This window comes from Haliotis asinina, chromosome 1 (genome assembly GCF_037392515.1).
Source record: "Haliotis asinina isolate JCU_RB_2024 chromosome 1, JCU_Hal_asi_v2, whole genome shotgun sequence".
Taxonomy (NCBI): domain Eukaryota; kingdom Metazoa; phylum Mollusca; class Gastropoda; order Lepetellida; family Haliotidae; genus Haliotis; species Haliotis asinina.
Genome location: NC_090280.1, coordinates 28262312 through 28281557, shown reverse-complemented (window position 1 = coordinate 28281557; position 19246 = coordinate 28262312). Strand labels below are relative to the sequence as shown.

The window sequence follows — 19246 nt, the reverse complement described above, 5'->3', positions numbered from 1 at the left end:
CTCTTTCGTTTTCTCAAAATTTCAAGTATTTATATCAGGCCAAGCATATATTAATCTTGAAATTTAGCGCAAATTATTGGTAAATATGCTATAAGAGGATCACTAAATCCAGTGATGTCACTCGAAAGGATTGATTCTGTGACGTCACCCGGTATTTGCCAAAATGATTCATGGTCTGTTATCATAAACCACACAGTTTTCAGAACGTTTACCGGTCGCGATACCTATCAGCATTCAGACAGACAGACAGACATTTTATTCAGTAATAGGCCAGTGGCCCAAAATACAAACATAGGTATAATTAGAATTTACATGCGTTTATCTAAATACATCAGAATCTCTTATTTTCCCAACATTATATAAAAATAGGAATAAGTTTTTTATAACATCTATATTTTTTGAAGTCATAATGTTTATAAAACTGTGTTGTGATATAGGGTGTTTCAAGTATTTATCCAGAAACTTTTTTCTTATGTCTAGGTAGGCTTTACAATAAAGTAAAACATGTATTTCATCTTCAATTACATACAAATTCTTTTGATAGCAAAAGCGACAGAATCTTTAATCATAAGGGATATTGTTGTATCTGCCAGTCTCAGAACAAAGTTTATATTTGCCGCATCTAAATTTTGTTAAAGAATTTCTAAAATATGGGGCAATATCTATAGAGAGATAAGATTCGACATTCAAGGTGGACTTAAAGAGTATATAATTAGAACACTTGGTTGTATTATGTAGCGATGAGAACCAGTCTTGTGAAAGATTATCAGATAGTCTTTGTTTAAAAACAGACATGAAGACATCAATATTACCAATATCCTGTGCAATCCAGACAAAGCCAAACCCAAGTCTATATGATATATTCTTGATATGAGATGCCCAAGTCGTTCGTCCAGATTCATCTAGTGACTTTAGCATTAAATAACACTGGTGGGGCAACCTACAACTTGGGAGAGTTAAAAGTCTACACCAATATTTAACTGCCCTTGACATATAAGTAAGCTGAAGTGGGAATCTGCCACATTCACCTAGTGCCATGTTGTTGCAAGTATTTTTACCAACTTTTAAGAAATATTTACATGTTTTTATCTGTATTTGTACGATGATTTTACAGTGGGTAACACCCCAAATTTCTGAACCGTAGCAGAGAATCGGTTTTACCATAGCATCAAATATTCTAAAAAGATCTGCACATGACAGAAAACCTACACGTTTTTGGAATCTAAAGATAGCCATAACGGCTTTATTGGCTTGTGATGCAAGAGTAGTGTGAGCTTTAGTCCACACTAACCTAGGAGTAAACACGATACCCAAATACCTGTAGTATGAAACAACTTCCAGCTTTTGCCCAAAAAGAAACCACTTTTCATACTAAGGGGCCCACTATGTCTGAACACAATAACCTTAGTCTTATCAATATTGACCTTCATACCAGTGACTCGACCAAAATTCTCAAGGCCATGAATCTTCTTCCTATCAGCATTCAGACCATATTAAAGTGGTCTGTCAACAAATGGTCTGCATAAGGCAATCCAGTGATCACTATCATGATCAATGATCCATTTTCATGGGATGATGCCAAGCTATCAAAGAATTTCTTCCATCACAAACCTCAAAAGCAACTTGCCACATGGACGTGTGGCTATTGTTTCTACACTCCTAGAATATAAACGGATAAGCCAATGGCATTCTTAGAGGAATGCATTTTGTTACCTGAGCAAACGTTTCATGTTGCTCAATAATATAACGGTGAGAATGCACCTGTCTATAGACAGAGTTCGCCAGCACAACTGCCTTTATTGTTGGGGTTCTGTTTACTTGAGACCAAAAGATGGGTGTCAAAGTCAATAATTCGTATGGCCACCATCACCAGCAATTACAACTCGGCACTCGGCACTCGGCACTCGGCACTCGGCACTCGGCACTCGGCACCATGTTAGAATTCTTACCCACACTTGCTGCAATGCAATGGCCAGTAATGGGAGTGTTTGAGGCGAGTTTTGATATTGATGTACACGTGGATCGAGATCATCCCATAGGTATTATATCGTGTTTAGATCTGGTGATCGGGACGGCCGTGGCAAGACATTTGGCGTTAGACGACGTGACGCGTACTGTATATGAAGTAGCGTTGCCATGCCAGAACAACTACCTCTGTTGGTCCATTATCGGAAGCGTCTCACATGTATGGACTTCATATCGGTGTATGGAAGTACCGATTTGCTGTTAAATTCTCCTAGACCACCACTAAATCAGATCTGGTAACTTGACATCGCCATCATGACACTGTACCCACCGCTCCAAAGCAATTAGGGGCATTTTCTGCGACGGTAAACACTCTGTCTTCCTTCCCACTGGTGAAGAAGACATGATGCTTCATCACTGAACCAGACTCAACTCCAGTGTCTAAGATTGCCGTTGCGGACTCTACGACACCACCCCAAGCAATGGCACTGATAGAAGTCTCTGAAAACAAGGGCGACAATTGACCTCATGGTCCAATCTCCACGGAATTTCTTCTACAACCAGCATGCGCTGTACAATTTCTGAGGCTGTGGCAAGACAATGATGCAAATGAGTTGCCTGGATGTAGTGTTCCTGCATTTGGGTGCTACCTCTTGGACAGTCGCTTCTCAGACGGAACTGGCCTGAAGGAAACTATCCCAAAGCGTGATAGGGTGCTCTGATCAACGCTGAAATGTCGGGCAACTGCATACTGCAAACCCAGATCTTCAAAGCGATCTATGGTAATGTTTCGATTGGCACTCAGTCTTGGTCCGATTTTTTTTGTTCAGGCCAAAATTAATGAGAAAATTAAACATACCATTTGCCTTTTTATAAGGATGGATGCCGCATGCTTTTCCATGTATATATTGTATGATTTGTGTGTGACGTTTTGGTCAGTATTCAGAAAGACAAGGACTAGGAGATTAAAATTGCCGCCTTCAAGAAAGATGACGTTTTGGAAGGAAATTTCATATTTGTATTGTTGTGGCTACAGTTACATGAGTCCAATATTCTCAAATGCATGACTATGCATTTCCTAATGGGAGCGTGTAATTGTCATTTCATTTATTCATTCATTCACAGATGGAAAACTGGTCACTCCTCAACGATATATACCAGATCAGCCATGTGGCCAGGAGTGGGGGTCGACTGACGACCAGCTCCATGATGCTTGCAGGGAGGGGGACATGAACATGGTGGGACGCACCTTGTCAAGGGGACAGATGGACATCAACAGAAGGGACGGGAGAGGACGGACACCACTGATGACGGCAGCGTGTGCCGGACACATGGACGTGGTTAAGCTGCTTATCAACAAAGGAGGTAAAGGGTCACTTGTTGCCAATGACGGCAACAACATTCTCCATATGGCAACATGTGGAGGACATGTGGCGATAGTTAAGTATATCCTATCACAGAAGATGGTGGACATCAACAGTAGAGGGAAGTACGGGAGGACGCCCGTGATGATGGCAGTAGCCAGAGGTCATAAAGATATGCTGGCTCCTCTTGTTAGTGAAGGAGCTGATCTGTCATTGGGAGATAAAAATGGTAAGAACTCCCTCCATTACGCATGTGCTGGAGGGCATGTAGAGATGATAAAATATGTTCTTTCACTGGGCAAGATGAGCATAGATAGTAGAGCATATTCCGGTCTCACACCAGTCATGGTGGCAGCTGTTCTGGGAAACAGAGAAATATTTGACATACTTATGAGTGAAGGGTGTGATGTGTCTCTGGAGACAGGATCAGGTTCCAACATCCTCCATATGGCTTGCTGTGGAGGACATTTGGAGATGGTTGAGTACATTATCTCACAGGATCTTGTGGACATCAACAGCAGGCGTTTGGATAAGAAAACGTCACTGATGATCTCAGCAATACTGGGGCATGGAAAAATGTTTAAATTTATCGTAAGTAAAGGAGGGAACATGGCAATGAAAACAAAAAGCGGCAAAAATAGCCTTCACCTACTCTGTAAATCTGGAAACTTTGAGATGGTGAAGTTTGTTCTTTCCAAGGACCTTCTGGACATTAACGCCAAGACCAAGAGGGGGGAAACGGCAGCTATGATTGCAAAACGATTCAGGAACAGTCGGGTGTATGACTTTCTCATATCACGTGGTGGTGGATAGGTACCCTCACGTGAACCATTACTCTCTTATTTGCCATATTCTATCATTAGTGGAGATAAACATGATAACAATGAACATTCAGTCCCTGTTATCTATAATAGCATCATCCTTCTTCGTTAATCGTCATGACAAATATCATAGATTCTGTTCTCTTCTGATGATGACGGTAGTTAGTGGAATAACCCTTGAAGATGCTTGTGAGAGGCAACTAACAGGATTGGGTGGCTAAGCTCGCTGACTTGTTGGAAACATCGTATGACAATTCAGTACATTGATACTCACTAGGTTGATCACTGGATTGCCTGGTCGACTTTCTACATACCGGCGCCATACAGCTGGAATATACTGCTCATGCTCCAGCAAACAATATGCCTGCTTTTATGTGCAACACACTATGAAGAGAAAGAGAGAGAGACGAGAAAGGGGAGGGAGAGAGCGAGAGACAGCAGGGGAAAGAAGCAGAGAGGCAGAAGGGTGAATCATAATGTGGATTTTCGGCTGTTCGGACCGTTGGAAAGTGGTTGTCGTTTAAGGGTCAACATGTTCTTTCTTTGTCACATTATTGTGAAAATACACAACGGCGATGATATCTAACCCCACATGTGAAATTTTCGGCTGTTTGGGTGTTGGTAGATATGTTTCGCGGTATATTTTGCCCAAAGTTTCACACAGTTCGGGAAAAAATAGACAGAACTTTCATCAGAGAAAGAAAACATTATCGTACAATCTGCTTGTCTGGCTGTCAAACAGTGAGGTGCCTTATTACCAAATACCAAAGTGAAACGATTGAAGTGTAGACCTTATGTCGAGATTCTTTGAATTTCGTACAACAAATGCATGAAAACGTAATAATGCCAGTTTTTAGCACAAAATATGTTTTCAGACACATTCCACCTTGATTCGATTATTTTGTAGGTGCATGGAAGCATTTTCTAAATATCTCAACTTTTTTCGTGTCTTCTTTTATTTTCTCGTTGCTTTGAATATTTTCTAAAAAAACTTTAAAAATTTTTTTTAAAAAAACTTTAAATTACGAGCATTTATTCTTTCCTCTGAGTTTCTTCAAGTTTCTTTCCAAAACTTTCGAGTATTTTTCCCAATCCTTCAATTAAGTTTCCGTTAGTATTGAATCGATCTAATAAGATGTCATTAGGAGCAGGCGTTACCGTATGGAGACACTGCATATATATCTTTAACGCCAGGTTTCACATTGCATCAAAGAGGTATCAGATACGGAAAGAGACTATAACACATTTCCTCGTTTCTGAACTAATTTTGTCGACTGCAACATTAACCAACCAAAACACCAACCAACAGACAGCGGTATTTAGGAGAATGTTCCATTCAGGTAGGTTCTGTATAGAGTGGAATATCAGTTACAACAGACATTAAGCACACACGTGTACACACACATTCCTACACCAGAGTCGTTTAGGTGACAGCAATTACAAATCATAAACAACGTTGTACAATACAGTTGTACAAATGCTAATTTCATGCCCTCCCGTGACTTTGGCTTACAGACAGCAAATTGTGTACATTAAATGTATGCATGAAAACGAAACGAACATGAATTGTCGCTTTTTAGATCCTTTGTTGTATACAGTAGAGCGTGGAAATCAAACAGAACATGGCTATAACATATACACCTGGAAAAAAGTATTGCAACACCTTATTTGTTTATGTGAAATGACATTTTACCTGGTAGTATGGAAACCCAATGTTGCCAGTTGATGCAAACGGAATGCATTGTGTAACGAGTGTACATTTGAATAGAATTGACATTCATGCTCGATTGACTTTTACTTCAATTGTTTATTTACTGTTACAAATACTGGTGTAAGATGAGGTAAAACGTACACTAGAAAAGTATGGAGATAGTAAGACAGTACATGAGTTCACACACGTGTTATGCATACCCCATCCTAGGACATGAAAGAAAGTTACTGAAACAGGTGATAATGTCAGTATCCAGTGTATCCACCCCCTGCCAGGACGGCCTATTCAAGACGCTCTCTAACAGAGTGCACCAGATGCTGTATCTGTCTGCGAGGTAGTCTGTTCCACTCCTGGTGGAGAGTAAGTTCCAACTCGGCAAGTTTCTGTACCGGTGGGACCTTCTCACGCACACAGCGTAATAGAATTCCCAAACATGCTCACTTTGATTGAGATCTGGACTTGGTGGTGGTCATGTTCATTTTGTGATTGCTTCCTGGTGCAAGTAATCCGCCACTGCCCGACTTCTGTGGGAGTTTAGTGTTGTCATGCATGTACACTGGCCTTGTGAGAATAGGGTGATTGTCAAGTGTTGGACAACAACCCCGTCCAGGATCTCCCTCTGATATCTTTGGCCAGTAAGATTACCCCTCACAGTGACAAGCTCAAGCTTACAGTCCTAAGACAGACAACCCCACACCGTAATCGACCCATCACCAAATGTAACCTGCTCCAGAAGAGTTTTTTTTCTTGCATATGTCGTGTTTCTACGATCCCATACACATGCTCACTGACCATGTACAGAAGGAAACGACTTTCATTAGACCAGTGAACCATTCTTCAGGATGTCAGCTGGTTCCAATCACGGCCTGCTCTGATCCAAGCTAAACATGTGGCTTTGTGTCCATCTGTTAACAGGGGTTGTCTTATTGGCACGATATTCCACAGGTTTCAATGGGTTTCTGACCGTCCTATGTCAAAATTGCCATTTGGGTAACCAGTCCCTTTTGAACACCGTACTTGTAGCAAATGGATTACAGTGTACATATCTCATAAGAACTGCGTCTTCTCTGGCAGATGTGCACCAAGGTCATAGTGACCGTTGTCTGTCCATTATATCTCCTGTTTGCTGAAGCTTTCGTACCAACCTACTGATTGTGGAAGGATGATGACAGCTTGGATAGCAATCAGTCTAAGAGACAATCCAGCACTTCTCATACCAATTATCTGTCATCATTTAGCATTTGGACCCATTTCATTAGTTTTTGTCGGCTTCAGTGCCTTGGTGTGATGGTAACAAGATGTAATGATCAACGGCGCAAACTCGCTTTTCAGAACAAGGTGCATGTATTCAGTTGTAGCACGTGTGGTTAATGTGGCATTTGATTCTGGTGTTACAATACTTTTTTTCCAGGTGTATATGTGTTACTTGTAAGTTGATATGGTCTTACACATTTAAGGGTTTTAGAAATGATGACCTTGAACACTGAGGTTGCTTATCAAGCAAGGGGTTTTGTTGTATTTGTTGTTTAGCATGCCCGTCTGTAAAATATCAGATGACTTCCAATATACAACATACTTAATCTTTAGAAGATATGACGCCTTTCAAACTGACAGTGCCATACCCCTGTTTACACAATGATGTCGTGACACCACACGTTTGCATGCGTGGGTGATAAACAGTAGATCGATAGTGCTGTAGATGTGATCACCAAAATGTGTCATTGAACCAGCAATGTCAATACCCGACTGAACTTCCCCTGTTGAAAAATATTTACATATTTACGAGGAGATATCAGAATGTAGTGAGCCTCACTACGACAATGATATAAATGCAACTGTTTTTATGGTTTGTTTTTCTACATTATATCCGTCAACTTCAAGCAAATTGGTTTGTTATGTTCTAGCCTCGTAATCCCTATTTTGAAATGCATCATAAACTACATAAAGCAAACTATGCAAGAAATATTTTGTGTGTTTGAGGAAGAAGTCCGCTCAAATCATACTTAGATATTAAATTGCATAAAAGCAATTTGAAACTACAATCGCTTATTACAATGACTGCCTACCTTCCTGTTTACTGAATGAGCTTGTTTTAGAATGAATGATCACACAAGTGTCAGCTCCCAATACATTATTAACAGTGACCGCTTGCAAAATATGTCATATTTGGGATTTCACTTTAGTAAAGTACAAATTCTAGTACTTTTTTGGTTGAGTCCCATCCGGGATTCGAACCCGTACCCTCAGAGTCAGGCATCTAATCGCCAGCACACAAAGCCAGCCGCCGCCTAGCCCGCTCAGCCACCGCGACTTCCACAAAAATGAAAGTCGGACAACTGGTAGTCTACCAACCAAGACAGTGAATGGGACTTCCCAGGAAATGCTGCCAAGTCGAACCCACCAAGAGAGTTTCGGATAATATGTATTCCTCAACACTACAGCCTTCTGCATTACCCAGAGTGTCAGAAGGGCTGTGCTCCCGGCGGATAAACCGACAATCTCCGGATCTGGACCAAACAGGCAAGAGGTACCACACCAAAGGCATCGAAAACAATGGGGAGCCCGTCGACAGTGTACTTGGGATGCCAGCGAGATCTCTTCCTGCATCTTGCTAACCACGGTACCGTCAAAAGGTACAGAAAATTCAGTGATATAAATAAATTCATTAGCTTTATAAAAGTAGCACAAGATCGGTTTGTTGATCGAGACTGTATGTGGGCCTATTCCAGAGAAGTTTAAAAGCATCATTTTCCATGGCTGTACATTTTCAGAGTCGTTCCATGGCTAGACCTTGGGGTCAAAGTCGCAGGTATGGTGATGATGGTAGTAGAATCATCGAGCCATGCCATCATGTCTTTTAAGATATGCTGGTTGTACCAAGGCCGACAAGGTGTTGTGCAGTCTCTTTAAAGTCATTACACAGTGTGCATTTCATGTTAATATTTTGTCTAAGAATCACATTTTGGCGATTGCGGGTGAGAAGTTACTGACCCTGAGCAGCGAAAGGAATAATTATCATACCAACACTTGTCATATATCCAGCGCAGCAGCTGTTTTACCCTCAATCACTGGATGTCAGTCTCAACGGCACATAGTATTCTCAGTCTCAACTCCCTGGGAATCATACAACTTATGAATGTTATCAATGGACAGCTACCTACTTGTATGTATACATACATTATTTATTATCATTCTGCAAACTACTGACTTGACCTTATCATTTAATTGATGTGACAGTTCTTTGCTATTTTCACAACGAGCAATGAATATTTTAGAGGTACAGTATAGAATGAATCAGTGCATGTCGTATCCACTTCTTCTGGAGAATTGGCACTGACAACACGTGGGGGACACGCTGTTACAGATAAACTGACTATAGTTATAGTGAGTGTTTCCTAGCTTGCACAGGAAGAGTGTGGACATTTGGACGCTGTGCTTCTCTAGCATCACTTCATAATGAAGAGTCTAGCAGACAGAGGGACCATGCTTTTGGCATTAGCAACATATATTTCACTGTCAACGTCAAGGAAGATAAAATGCAGCTTTTTTCAAAAAAGTGCCTCGAAATACCATTCCGTCAGAATTAGGGACATTGGTTTTAAGTTGTGCCAGTTAAAATGTCTTGCAATGGGTGGCTGTTTGAGTTTTGAATACGGCTTGGAACATCTAACTTGTCATCTACTCACCACTGAACCAAGGAATATCAAGAAGAAGAAGAAGAAGGCTGGATACACATTTCATCGAATGAATCATGCTGACGTAAGTTAAGCACATGTTTTTCTATGAATATTATAGGTACTATTAATAATTAAATGGAGTTGAATTATGTCAGTGGGCATAGCTTCCTTATAGAAGCAAAGTTAATTTCAATATAGCATTATGATTGTGCAGTGTTTTCTCGCGTGCATGTTTAGACACAGTCTGTCCTGTGTACATTTAACACCCATATTATAAGAATTGTAAATATATGTGACCTGTGAGATGGACCTGGTCATCAGAATTCCAGTGCTTGCCTTAAGGGGCAGGCTGAACGACGGGTCAGCACAGCCCAAATCAAAACTCTGGAACATTGCAGAATGCGGAGTTACACAAAAAAGAAACACACTCATGTTTGGTTTTACAATATGTTACCATGTGCATACAGTAGATGTTTTCGTAACATCAACATAAATATATGAAAAATACTCTCGACATATATAGGTACCACATCAGGAGCGAAGCAAGCCGTTTTATTGTATAAGGTTGACATTTAAAGCTATATATAGATAGATTTGAGGATTTGAGCAACCCTTTTAGCACCTACACCTTTTTGAGCCCGAGTATTTTATGAATGGTAGCTTCGCCCTGCATATAGACGAGGGTGTTAAAACATACACAAACAATATGTATTCATATATAAACCTCTTGCATAAAATTTGGATGTATCCAGACCGTACCTGTTAAGACACACATGAGACATCGTCTTCGTACACAAAATTTCCATAAGTTACTGAGAAAGTTGTCCCGACAAATATCTAGTACATGACATTCTATATAAGCTATAGAATTTTACTAAATGAACATGTTAAAATATGATTTTCTTACAGTCTAAGTGTCTTTTCAGCACAAGGGGAGAGCTCCTTCCAATGCAATACAATGAATGTGCCTAGGTGCACAGCCATTCAAAATTTGTAGGAAATCGTACTCCAGAGCTCGAACATTTCACTCTTCAAAGCCTACAAATTTAATAGTCCTTTTGGCTTTGTTCTGTCTTTCATTAGTCTCTACATACTCTCAAAAAGATCTTGTCCGTAGCTGGACCAATCTAAAACTTTTCATCTGGCAACCACTGATTTGTATAACCCATAATGGGGTATCACGCAGGAAAATCCAGTTTTCTTCATACAGATTTTGGGCCGTTGGATGGGGGTATTCATCTTAGATGTCAACATTTTGTTCCTTCGTCAAATTTCCAGGGAAAATACATAATCTCATAATTCCATGTGATGATCCCACCCAACATGTGAATTTTCGGGCTATATTTTGGGTTGATACGTTTAATGGTATCTCTTGTCCAAAATGTGAAATGTGACACAGTTCGGTAAAAGCCAGACAGAACTGATCAGACAACAAAACATTATCTCTATCGTGATTTTCGCTGCTTCCTTTTTGTGGATATTTCATCAGTGGTGAGGTAATTTCATGCTTTTTTTTACCCATTTACCTCTTTGTAATTCTCGTCTCAGGGTTTCATACTTCCTCTGTTGTTCATCTGCGTTCCAGTGTCCCCTACACACAATGCGACCAAGTCGCCGGTGATTCATTATCTTGTACGTCCCCATCCTCCCTGACCTTGTCTTCTGCCCAGTCTAACATGGCATGTCTACCAGCTACTTCTTTTGCATTTGTCACTTCTCCGTCAAAATCATCTAGAACCAGCTCTTTTTCTCATCTGCTATCGGTCATATCAACTAGGGTAGCCACCAGGGGAGATAACTCTTGTTGCAGTAAGGTTCATTTCAAATCTACATGAGTTACCTCCCATACTGAGAATCTTACTACATAACGTAATACCTATATTGAAATGTATCATCAGTATTAGGTAGCATAAATTTCCTCAATAATTTCCGTTGAACTGTTTTAATATACCCACAGGTTTACAATACCCAAATCACTAAGGACACACTCATTATAATCATACAGCCTTTGTACTTTTCACCAAAGGTTCCGATCAGCCCTTGTTTAAGCAAGCCTTGCAGTTTGATGTACCGATGTGTAGTGGCACTATCTGGAAAATCAGTTTGTGTTGCAGGTAAATATCCCATTCTTTTGGTGATGCATTTGGATTCCTCGACATTATGAAAGCCTAGCAGTGCCACTTTAGTGGCAGAATTATAGTCTAATTAAAGAATTATTTTTTTTATAAACTTTTAAGTTATTTTTCTGGCTTTTTAACATACTGGACAAAAATAGTTAGGGACATTTGTAAAATTTGAAATAATGAATAAAATGTATTTATTCCTTGAAATACTGATAAAATATCAGTCATAAAAATACTAATATGCTTAACTTATTTTGTCCAGTATGTATTTGAAATATGATTTTTTTTACAAAATATGATCTTTTAGAATTTTGGGAATTCGACATCACTTTTTTCATGTCCACATTGCAATAGTGTTCTCAAATTTCGTAAATTCATTTCAATCTCATCATTTCAGTTATTTTAAATTATAGAAAACTATCGATCACTAAAGCTGGTAAAAAAAACTATGAGCAGATCACTAAATGATGACGCTCGAAAGGGCTGATTCTGTGTTAGCATCTACAACACAGTTTTCAGTAAGTGCAAGTAGTTTTTATCGGTCGCCATACCCATCAACATTCTCGCGATTCTCTCGCGACTTGGGCGGAAGCCACGCTATTCCATCTATCACAAACCTCCAACGCAAATTGTTATATAAACATATGGTTATTCTTTCTGTGTATTTGTCTTCATTCATTCAGATGGAAAACTGGTCACTCCTCAACGACACATAAAATATCAACCATGTAGCCAGAAGTGGGGGTCGGCTGACGACCAGCTCCATGATGCTTGCAGGGAGGGGGACTTGAACATGGTGGGACGCACCTTGTCTGGGGGACAGATGGACATCAACAGAAGGGACGGGAGAGGACGGACACCACTGATGACGGCAGCGTGTGCCGGACACATGGACGTGGTTAAGCTGCTTATCAACAAAGGAGGTAAAGGGTCACTTGTTGCCAATGACGGCAACAACATTCTCCATATGGCAACATGTGGAGGACATGTGGCGATAGTTAAGTATATTCTATCACAGAAGATGGTGGACATCAACAGTAGAGGGAAGTGCGGGAGGACACCTGTGATCTTGGCAGCAACCAGAGGTTATAGAGATGTGTTCGCCGTTCTTGTTAGTGAAGGAGCTGATCTGTCATTGGGAGATAAAAATGGTAAGAACATCCTCCATTACGCATGTGCTGGGGGGCATGTAGAGATGGTGAAATATGTACTGTCAATAGGCAAGGTGAGCATAGATAGTAGACCAAGTTCTGGACTCACATCAGTCATGGTGGCAGCAAGACTGGGAAACAGAGAAATATTTGACATACTTATGAGTAAAGGGTGTGATGTATCTCTGGAGACAGGATCAGGTTCCAACGTCCTCCATATGGCTTGCTGTGGAGGACATTTGGAGATGGTTGAGTATATTATCTCACAGGATCTTGTGGACATTAACAGCAGCCGAAAGGACAAGGTGACACCACTGATGATCACGGCCCAACTTGGGCACGGACAAATGTTTAAATTTATCGTAAGAAAAGGAGGGAACATGGCAATGAAAACAAAAAGCGGCAAAAATAGCCTTCACCTACTCTGTAAATCTGGAAACCTTGAGATGGTGAAGTTTGTTCTTTCCAAGGACCTTCTGGACATTAACGCCAAGACCAAGAGAGGGGAAACGGCAGCTATGATTGCAAAACGATTCAGGAACAGTCGGGTGTATGACTTTCTCATATCACATGGTGGTCGATAAGTACCCTCACATTTTACCATCAGTGGAGATAAACAATGATTATTCAGTCCCTGTTATCTATTGTACCATGCTTCTTTGTTAATCGATATGTTAATTATCATATATTCTTCTCTTGCTTCTGATGTCGAAAGTTAGTGAATAACCCGTGACTAATTTTTGTTTGTACGAGGAAACTGACGGGATCTGGTGGTCAGACTCGCTGACTTGGTCGACTCATGTCATTGTATACCATGTGCGTAGATGGATTCCCATGCCGTTGATCGCTTGCTACTTGTAGCCCATCCCCATACAGCTGGTATATTGCTGACTGCTGCATTAAACAAGAAGCAAACCTATATGGTCATGTAGTTTCACCTCAAAACAAAATGCGCTGTATGATGGTTATGAGAAGACAGTTATGTGTATTATATTCATCTCCATAGCGGTTGAAATGTTGGGGTTTTTTGTACTCAGGTCGTGATATTCACTTTCCTCGAATGACCTGAATTTGTCGTGCAATGAATACAACCAACGTGACTGGAAGGTTGTAAACGTTTCGCTCTAATGTTCTGACAGAGGTTTGATGGACAGTATATAAACAACACGTACTAGTGAGACTCACTTTTCTTAGGAATTGCTGTTTTACGGCAATGGTAGGGGGCTGCTTCAAGGCGCATGTCCTGGCTAATCATACTCGACACACGTTGTTTGACTCAGGAAACTATGATCTTCACCGAGCAGCAAACACACATGTACCATGTTACATGAACATCTGGCAACACATCCAAGCATTTAACACTTGGTCCAGCCTAGTGAAGATATATTTTGCGGACGCGCGATTTGGAACCATAACAGGTTCTTGAAGACATGCAAGTCATCGGAAATCTATTTCCGGAAGTAGACTAGTAAGACCTACGGTCCATATATACGGCAACAGAACAGTAACTGAAACTCTCCTCATGGAAATGAAGGAACTGAACAAAGTATAAACTGTTACCGATACAAGTAGAGACAGTACATACATCGTCAGTGAAACAATTGATCCAGACATAATCTCACCTTGTGATCCGGATAATAAATCTTTCCAATTGATCTAGACATAATAAATCTCTCCACGCGAAAATAAACGGATACGGAAATCACTTAATATTAAAACGAGTCTGAAATTTACATCAACTTCAACAAAAAACATTAAACACTTCAAAGTTGATATATGTGACTTTATAGACGACTGAGATTTATGGAACATTTGGAAGCTTCTGAGAAGTGTGTCTCTTTCAACTCAACAAGACCTGTGGATCTAATCGACTCTTTAGTGTGAGGAAGTGAGTGAGTGAGTTTAGTTTTACGCCGCACTCAGTAATATTCCAGCCATATGGCGGTGGTCTGTAAATAATTGAGGCTGGGCCAGACAATCCACTGACAAACAACCCGAGCAACGATCTGCGCGATTGGGAACCGATGACATGTGTCAACCAAGTCAGCTAGCCTGACCACCCGATCCCGTTAATCGCCCCTTACGACAAATATGGTCGCCTTTTATGGCAAGCATGGGTTGCTGAAGGCCTATTCTACCCCGGGACCTTCACGGGTCGACTCTGTGGAAACAAAATTAGGTTTAACCTCAAATAAGAGACAAATATCTGGATAAAGTTATGGATACTATCGAGATAATGCCACTAAATACTTCCAACGGAGTAAGACAGATTTGGTTGTATCAGCAGGGAGAAACAGGAATTAAGAAAATTAATAGCCGTTCTGTTGTACTTCAAGAGGCTGATCAAGTTGGGGTGTTTTTATGGATAATGGTAATTTATGAAACCATGCATTATGACGGCCCAACAATAGTTTCAATAAAGAAACAATAACGATAAGGAAAATAAAGCTCCCAAAACATTATTCTGATAGAACATTATTCTGATAAAGCATTATTCTGATAGAATGTTATTCTCATAAAACATTATATGTGAACGATGTCCCTTTCATAAGGTGAATAGATCAATTTTCTGAAACAGTTTCACGCATGTAATTCGTTCATATTTTTACAGATATGAAATGTAGAACGCCTGGACAGGCTGAATTTACAGCCGCGACGTCAGAGTTGCAGGTACGTCCATCATGGAGAAGTCAAATCCTACCAGGTCACCGGAATCACGAACAACATTCATGTCTGTCACGACTACATGTGCTGATGTACATAGTCGGCTGAGTCAAAGCGATACTTATTACACTTGTTACGAGACGATTTGGGGCAGTGGTGTAGCCTAGTAGTTAAAGTGTTCGCTCGTCACGCCGAAGACCTGGGTTCGATTTCCCACATGGGTACAAATTGGGAAGCCCATTTCTGGTGTCCTCTGCTGGAATATTGCTAAAAGGGGATTAAAACAAACTCGAGTACAAATTTCGATAGTGGTGTAGCGGCAGTGGGATAGCCTTGTGGGTTAAGCGGTTAAAGTGGTTGCCGAAGACTGGGTTCGATTCCCCACATAGGTTCCATGTTTGAAGTCCATTTCCGGTGTCCCCCGCCGAGATATTGCTGAAATATTGCTAAAATCGGATTAAAAGTAATTAGTGATGCCACACTGGTGGATGATGTTAGCAATGTCTAATATCTTCCGACATCTTCACCTTTCTGGTTCTTATGCTTGTCTTTTAGCTAATACAGTTGCACGGTTTTTAATACATGTTCACGTTACAGTGTGTGTATTTGCAAAAACAGGAGAATAATGCGGGACAAAAGCCGAAAAATGACGCACCAGGCAATAGCACGTCTTCATATAAATAAACCAGAAAAAAATGATGACAAAGCAATATTCACAAAAATCGAAATTCAGACATCAGCATCTGATAATGTCTCGAAACTAAAATATGTTGTTCAACTGAGCACAGAAGTACAACTGTGTAACATTTACCCCGGCCTGGTGTTCGTTCAAAGCAAACAGCAAACCGTTTCTTTTAAATTATCTGATTGAACATGGCAGAGCACACGTTGCTTTTATGAAACACCACACTATCACCTCTGATAACAGCTCAATATTTTCAAAAGAAGCCATATTGTCCATCTCTGTCCCGATCCAAAAAGCGTTCGTAACGCTGCGACAAGTCTTTCTGGATTATCAGCTCCTTACTCATACTTTTGAACGGTGTATGAACCTATACCGAAACGCCGCTAGTGTACAATAAAGAGGATGATCATCCCTAAGGACTTGTGATTCCTGTTTTTACAGCTTCTAGAAAGCCTCTCAAACAGATTTATATTCAATAAATCTGTCTGTCAATCAGTTTATAATCAGTTTCATTTCTGTAACCCATTTATGATCATTTATCATAAGCTGACGAATGGCACAGTGCTATGAACGTTTTGCGGATCGGCTCCCTCTTTTGCATGTTTATTCACTTCCTCGGTGTCCTGTAACCGCTGTTGTTTGAACTCATGACCCTGCTCCTTCTATCTATCTATCTACCCAGTTGTTGACACTCTACAACTCAGCTGACGTGGACACGTGTTCTTTAGCTGTTACTGACAACGCAGGTGACGCGTACACCTACGTTGAAGCAGCATGCATCTATCAAAGCCAAGTCAAACATTGTAATTTACAAACACTTATATATCGGCCCTCCAAAGAAAGGGGTTAATGAATCATCCCTGACACATTACGTTGGCGAACAATGTATGAATCCGGATCGTTCGGGTTGAAAGGAAGCTGGAGAGGAGAATGATTTTGCTAGAGACGTGTTTCACTTGCTGTTTCAGTGAGTGAGCGAGTGAGTTTAGTTTTACGCCGTACTCAGCAATGTTCCAGTTATATCGTGGCAATCTGTCAGTGATCGAGGCAGGACCTGACACTCCAAAGATCAACAACAGGACCATCGATATGCGGAAATGAGATACGATGACATGTGTCAATTATGTCAGGAGCCGGACCACATAACCCCGTTAGCTGTAGTGCTTCAGTGTCATGGAACAATTAGTGAGTTTCAGCTTTTCCATCGCCTTTACCTATACTCAAGCAATATCAAGGCAGGGGCCCAGGAAATGGCATACACCCATTGTACCCATGTGCCAAACCCTGGTCTTCGGCTTCTCGAATAAAAGCTTTAACCACTAGATGTAGTCTATCCAACCGCCCCTTTAAAGTGAATAAACTTAAGCAGACACATTTCGCGACCAGCACAATATTTTAATCTTGTTTATCGCCCAGGGTCAGAACACTGAATATTTTACAACACTGCATATCAATGTGAGTGAGTGAGGTTTCAAATTATTTACGAACTTGTGGAAACATTCATGCAAAAATATTTACAGATATCTATGTGTGTGAGTGTTTGGGTGAGTAGGGGTTTCACTAAATGAGGCGGTATTATTATATTCTTTCCAAACCTTGAAACTACATTCTGATTAAGTCACAATGTACGATAAAGAGTAGTGTAAGTTCTGTTATGATCTGCTCGTGATCAGAGCCCATGCTTGTTCAGAACCTATGGCTAAGAGTCGACTAACGGGATTGAGTTGTCAGGCTTGCTGACTTGATTGACACCTGCTGTTGTGTCCCAAGTGCGTAGATCGATACTCATGATGTTGTTTGACCACTGGATTGTCTGGCCCAGATTCGATTATTCATAAAGCTGGAATATTACGTGTGTAAGCGTGGCGTTAAACAACAAACACGCAAACAAAACAAACTGTACAGCAGCACTAACACATCTATAGCGAAATAGTGTCGCGGTACACGATCACCCGATATCTGTTTGAGAAAGCCCGCAAGTTAAAGAAACATGTTCACATAGCCCCGTTCGTTAAAAATTCTCATGACATATGTACAGAATAACCGTTGAGCTTGCAGGATGCAGATATGACAACATTTAGCATGAAGTTATTAGAAGTTATTAAAATGACGTTTGGGTTGGGTTTTTTTGTTGTTAAATAATGTTGTTTTTTTCTTTCAGCTAGGCCTTATCATTTGGCCCTAGTCACCATCCAAAATATCATTTTACCGGTAAAAATAACAAAACGTTGTATATTATTAACAGATTAGAAACAAGTCACAATTTACTTCACAATCAACAATGGGTGGTAAATAGTACTTACATCGTTGTTTAGACGGTAAGATGCATTTGCCATAGCGATTGTGCAATTAGCTATCAAAGCTGTGAATGAACGTGGAAGTAGTGAACAAGAGTACAAGCATGAAAAAAGTAAAAGAAAATCCATACATTATTTTGTACATCAGTCAGGATAAACGAGCAATGGGTAGATGACATTTTACATAAAATACATCATGTGCGCAAACCTATGGAGAGTACATCTCATTTTCATACTATATCTTGCATCAGAAACGTACAGTTTGACTTACGTGAAATGTCAACGGGTAAAAATGACACTAGTTGCTCTCATGTAAGCTCATCTATTTCGGATGATTTTACAAAGAGTGTTTTGTAATTTTCGGAAATCGACACCCAGAGACTATTTAACAATCAAACATTAGTTGTGTTCAAAACTACGAAATAAACACCAAAAAAACATGTTATTCTGACTGACTGAAGAATTGTATCAAAATAATTTACCACACGTTTATCTAACAAGTTTATCCAGCTTAAACCGTGTCACTTTATCATGTCCCTGCATGGATGGGAGTCAAAGCATGGGTGTTATTTACGACCATAGAAAGTCAAATGGTCCGGTGACACGTACCTCCTAATTCACATTAATATACGCTGACCAAAATGTTGTGGTCGACCTACTGCACAGACCAAAATAACGAGATCCAGTTAGACCGTGGCCAGAGATTAATCTTCCCCATGAAACATGTATGCCCTCCTTGACATCAGTGAGTTTGCCATTAAGGCGACTTTGTAAGGCAGGATGTCATA

At 40.4% G+C, this 19246-nt stretch overlaps 1 protein-coding gene across 1 annotated transcript; it reads left to right on the top strand.

Annotated features, from left to right (window-relative positions):
- The first annotated feature begins 1831 nt into the window (after positions 1-1831).
- Positions 1832-13396, top strand: LOC137271239 (putative ankyrin repeat protein RF_0381). Its single transcript, XM_067803984.1, has 3 exons — positions 1832-2039; positions 3091-3852; positions 12345-13396. Exons 1-3 carry the CDS (start codon positions 1832-1834, stop codon positions 13394-13396), a joined length of 2022 nt encoding a protein of 673 aa, XP_067660085.1.
- Positions 13397-19246: the final 5850 nt, after the last annotated feature.

Bases quoted from the DNA above. Each gene is read 5' to 3' on its own strand.
- LOC137271239 (XM_067803984.1), top strand. From the start codon at position 1,832: ATGGGTGTCAAAGTCAATAATTCGTATGGCCACCATCACCAGCAATTA. The intron at 2,040-3,090 runs GTATTATATCGT...ATTCATTCACAG, and splicing joins GGATCGAGATCATCCCATAG to ATGGAAAACTGGTCACTCCT. The intron at 3,853-12,344 runs GTTTGGATAAGA...TCATTCATTCAG, and splicing joins TGTGGACATCAACAGCAGGC to ATGGAAAACTGGTCACTCCT.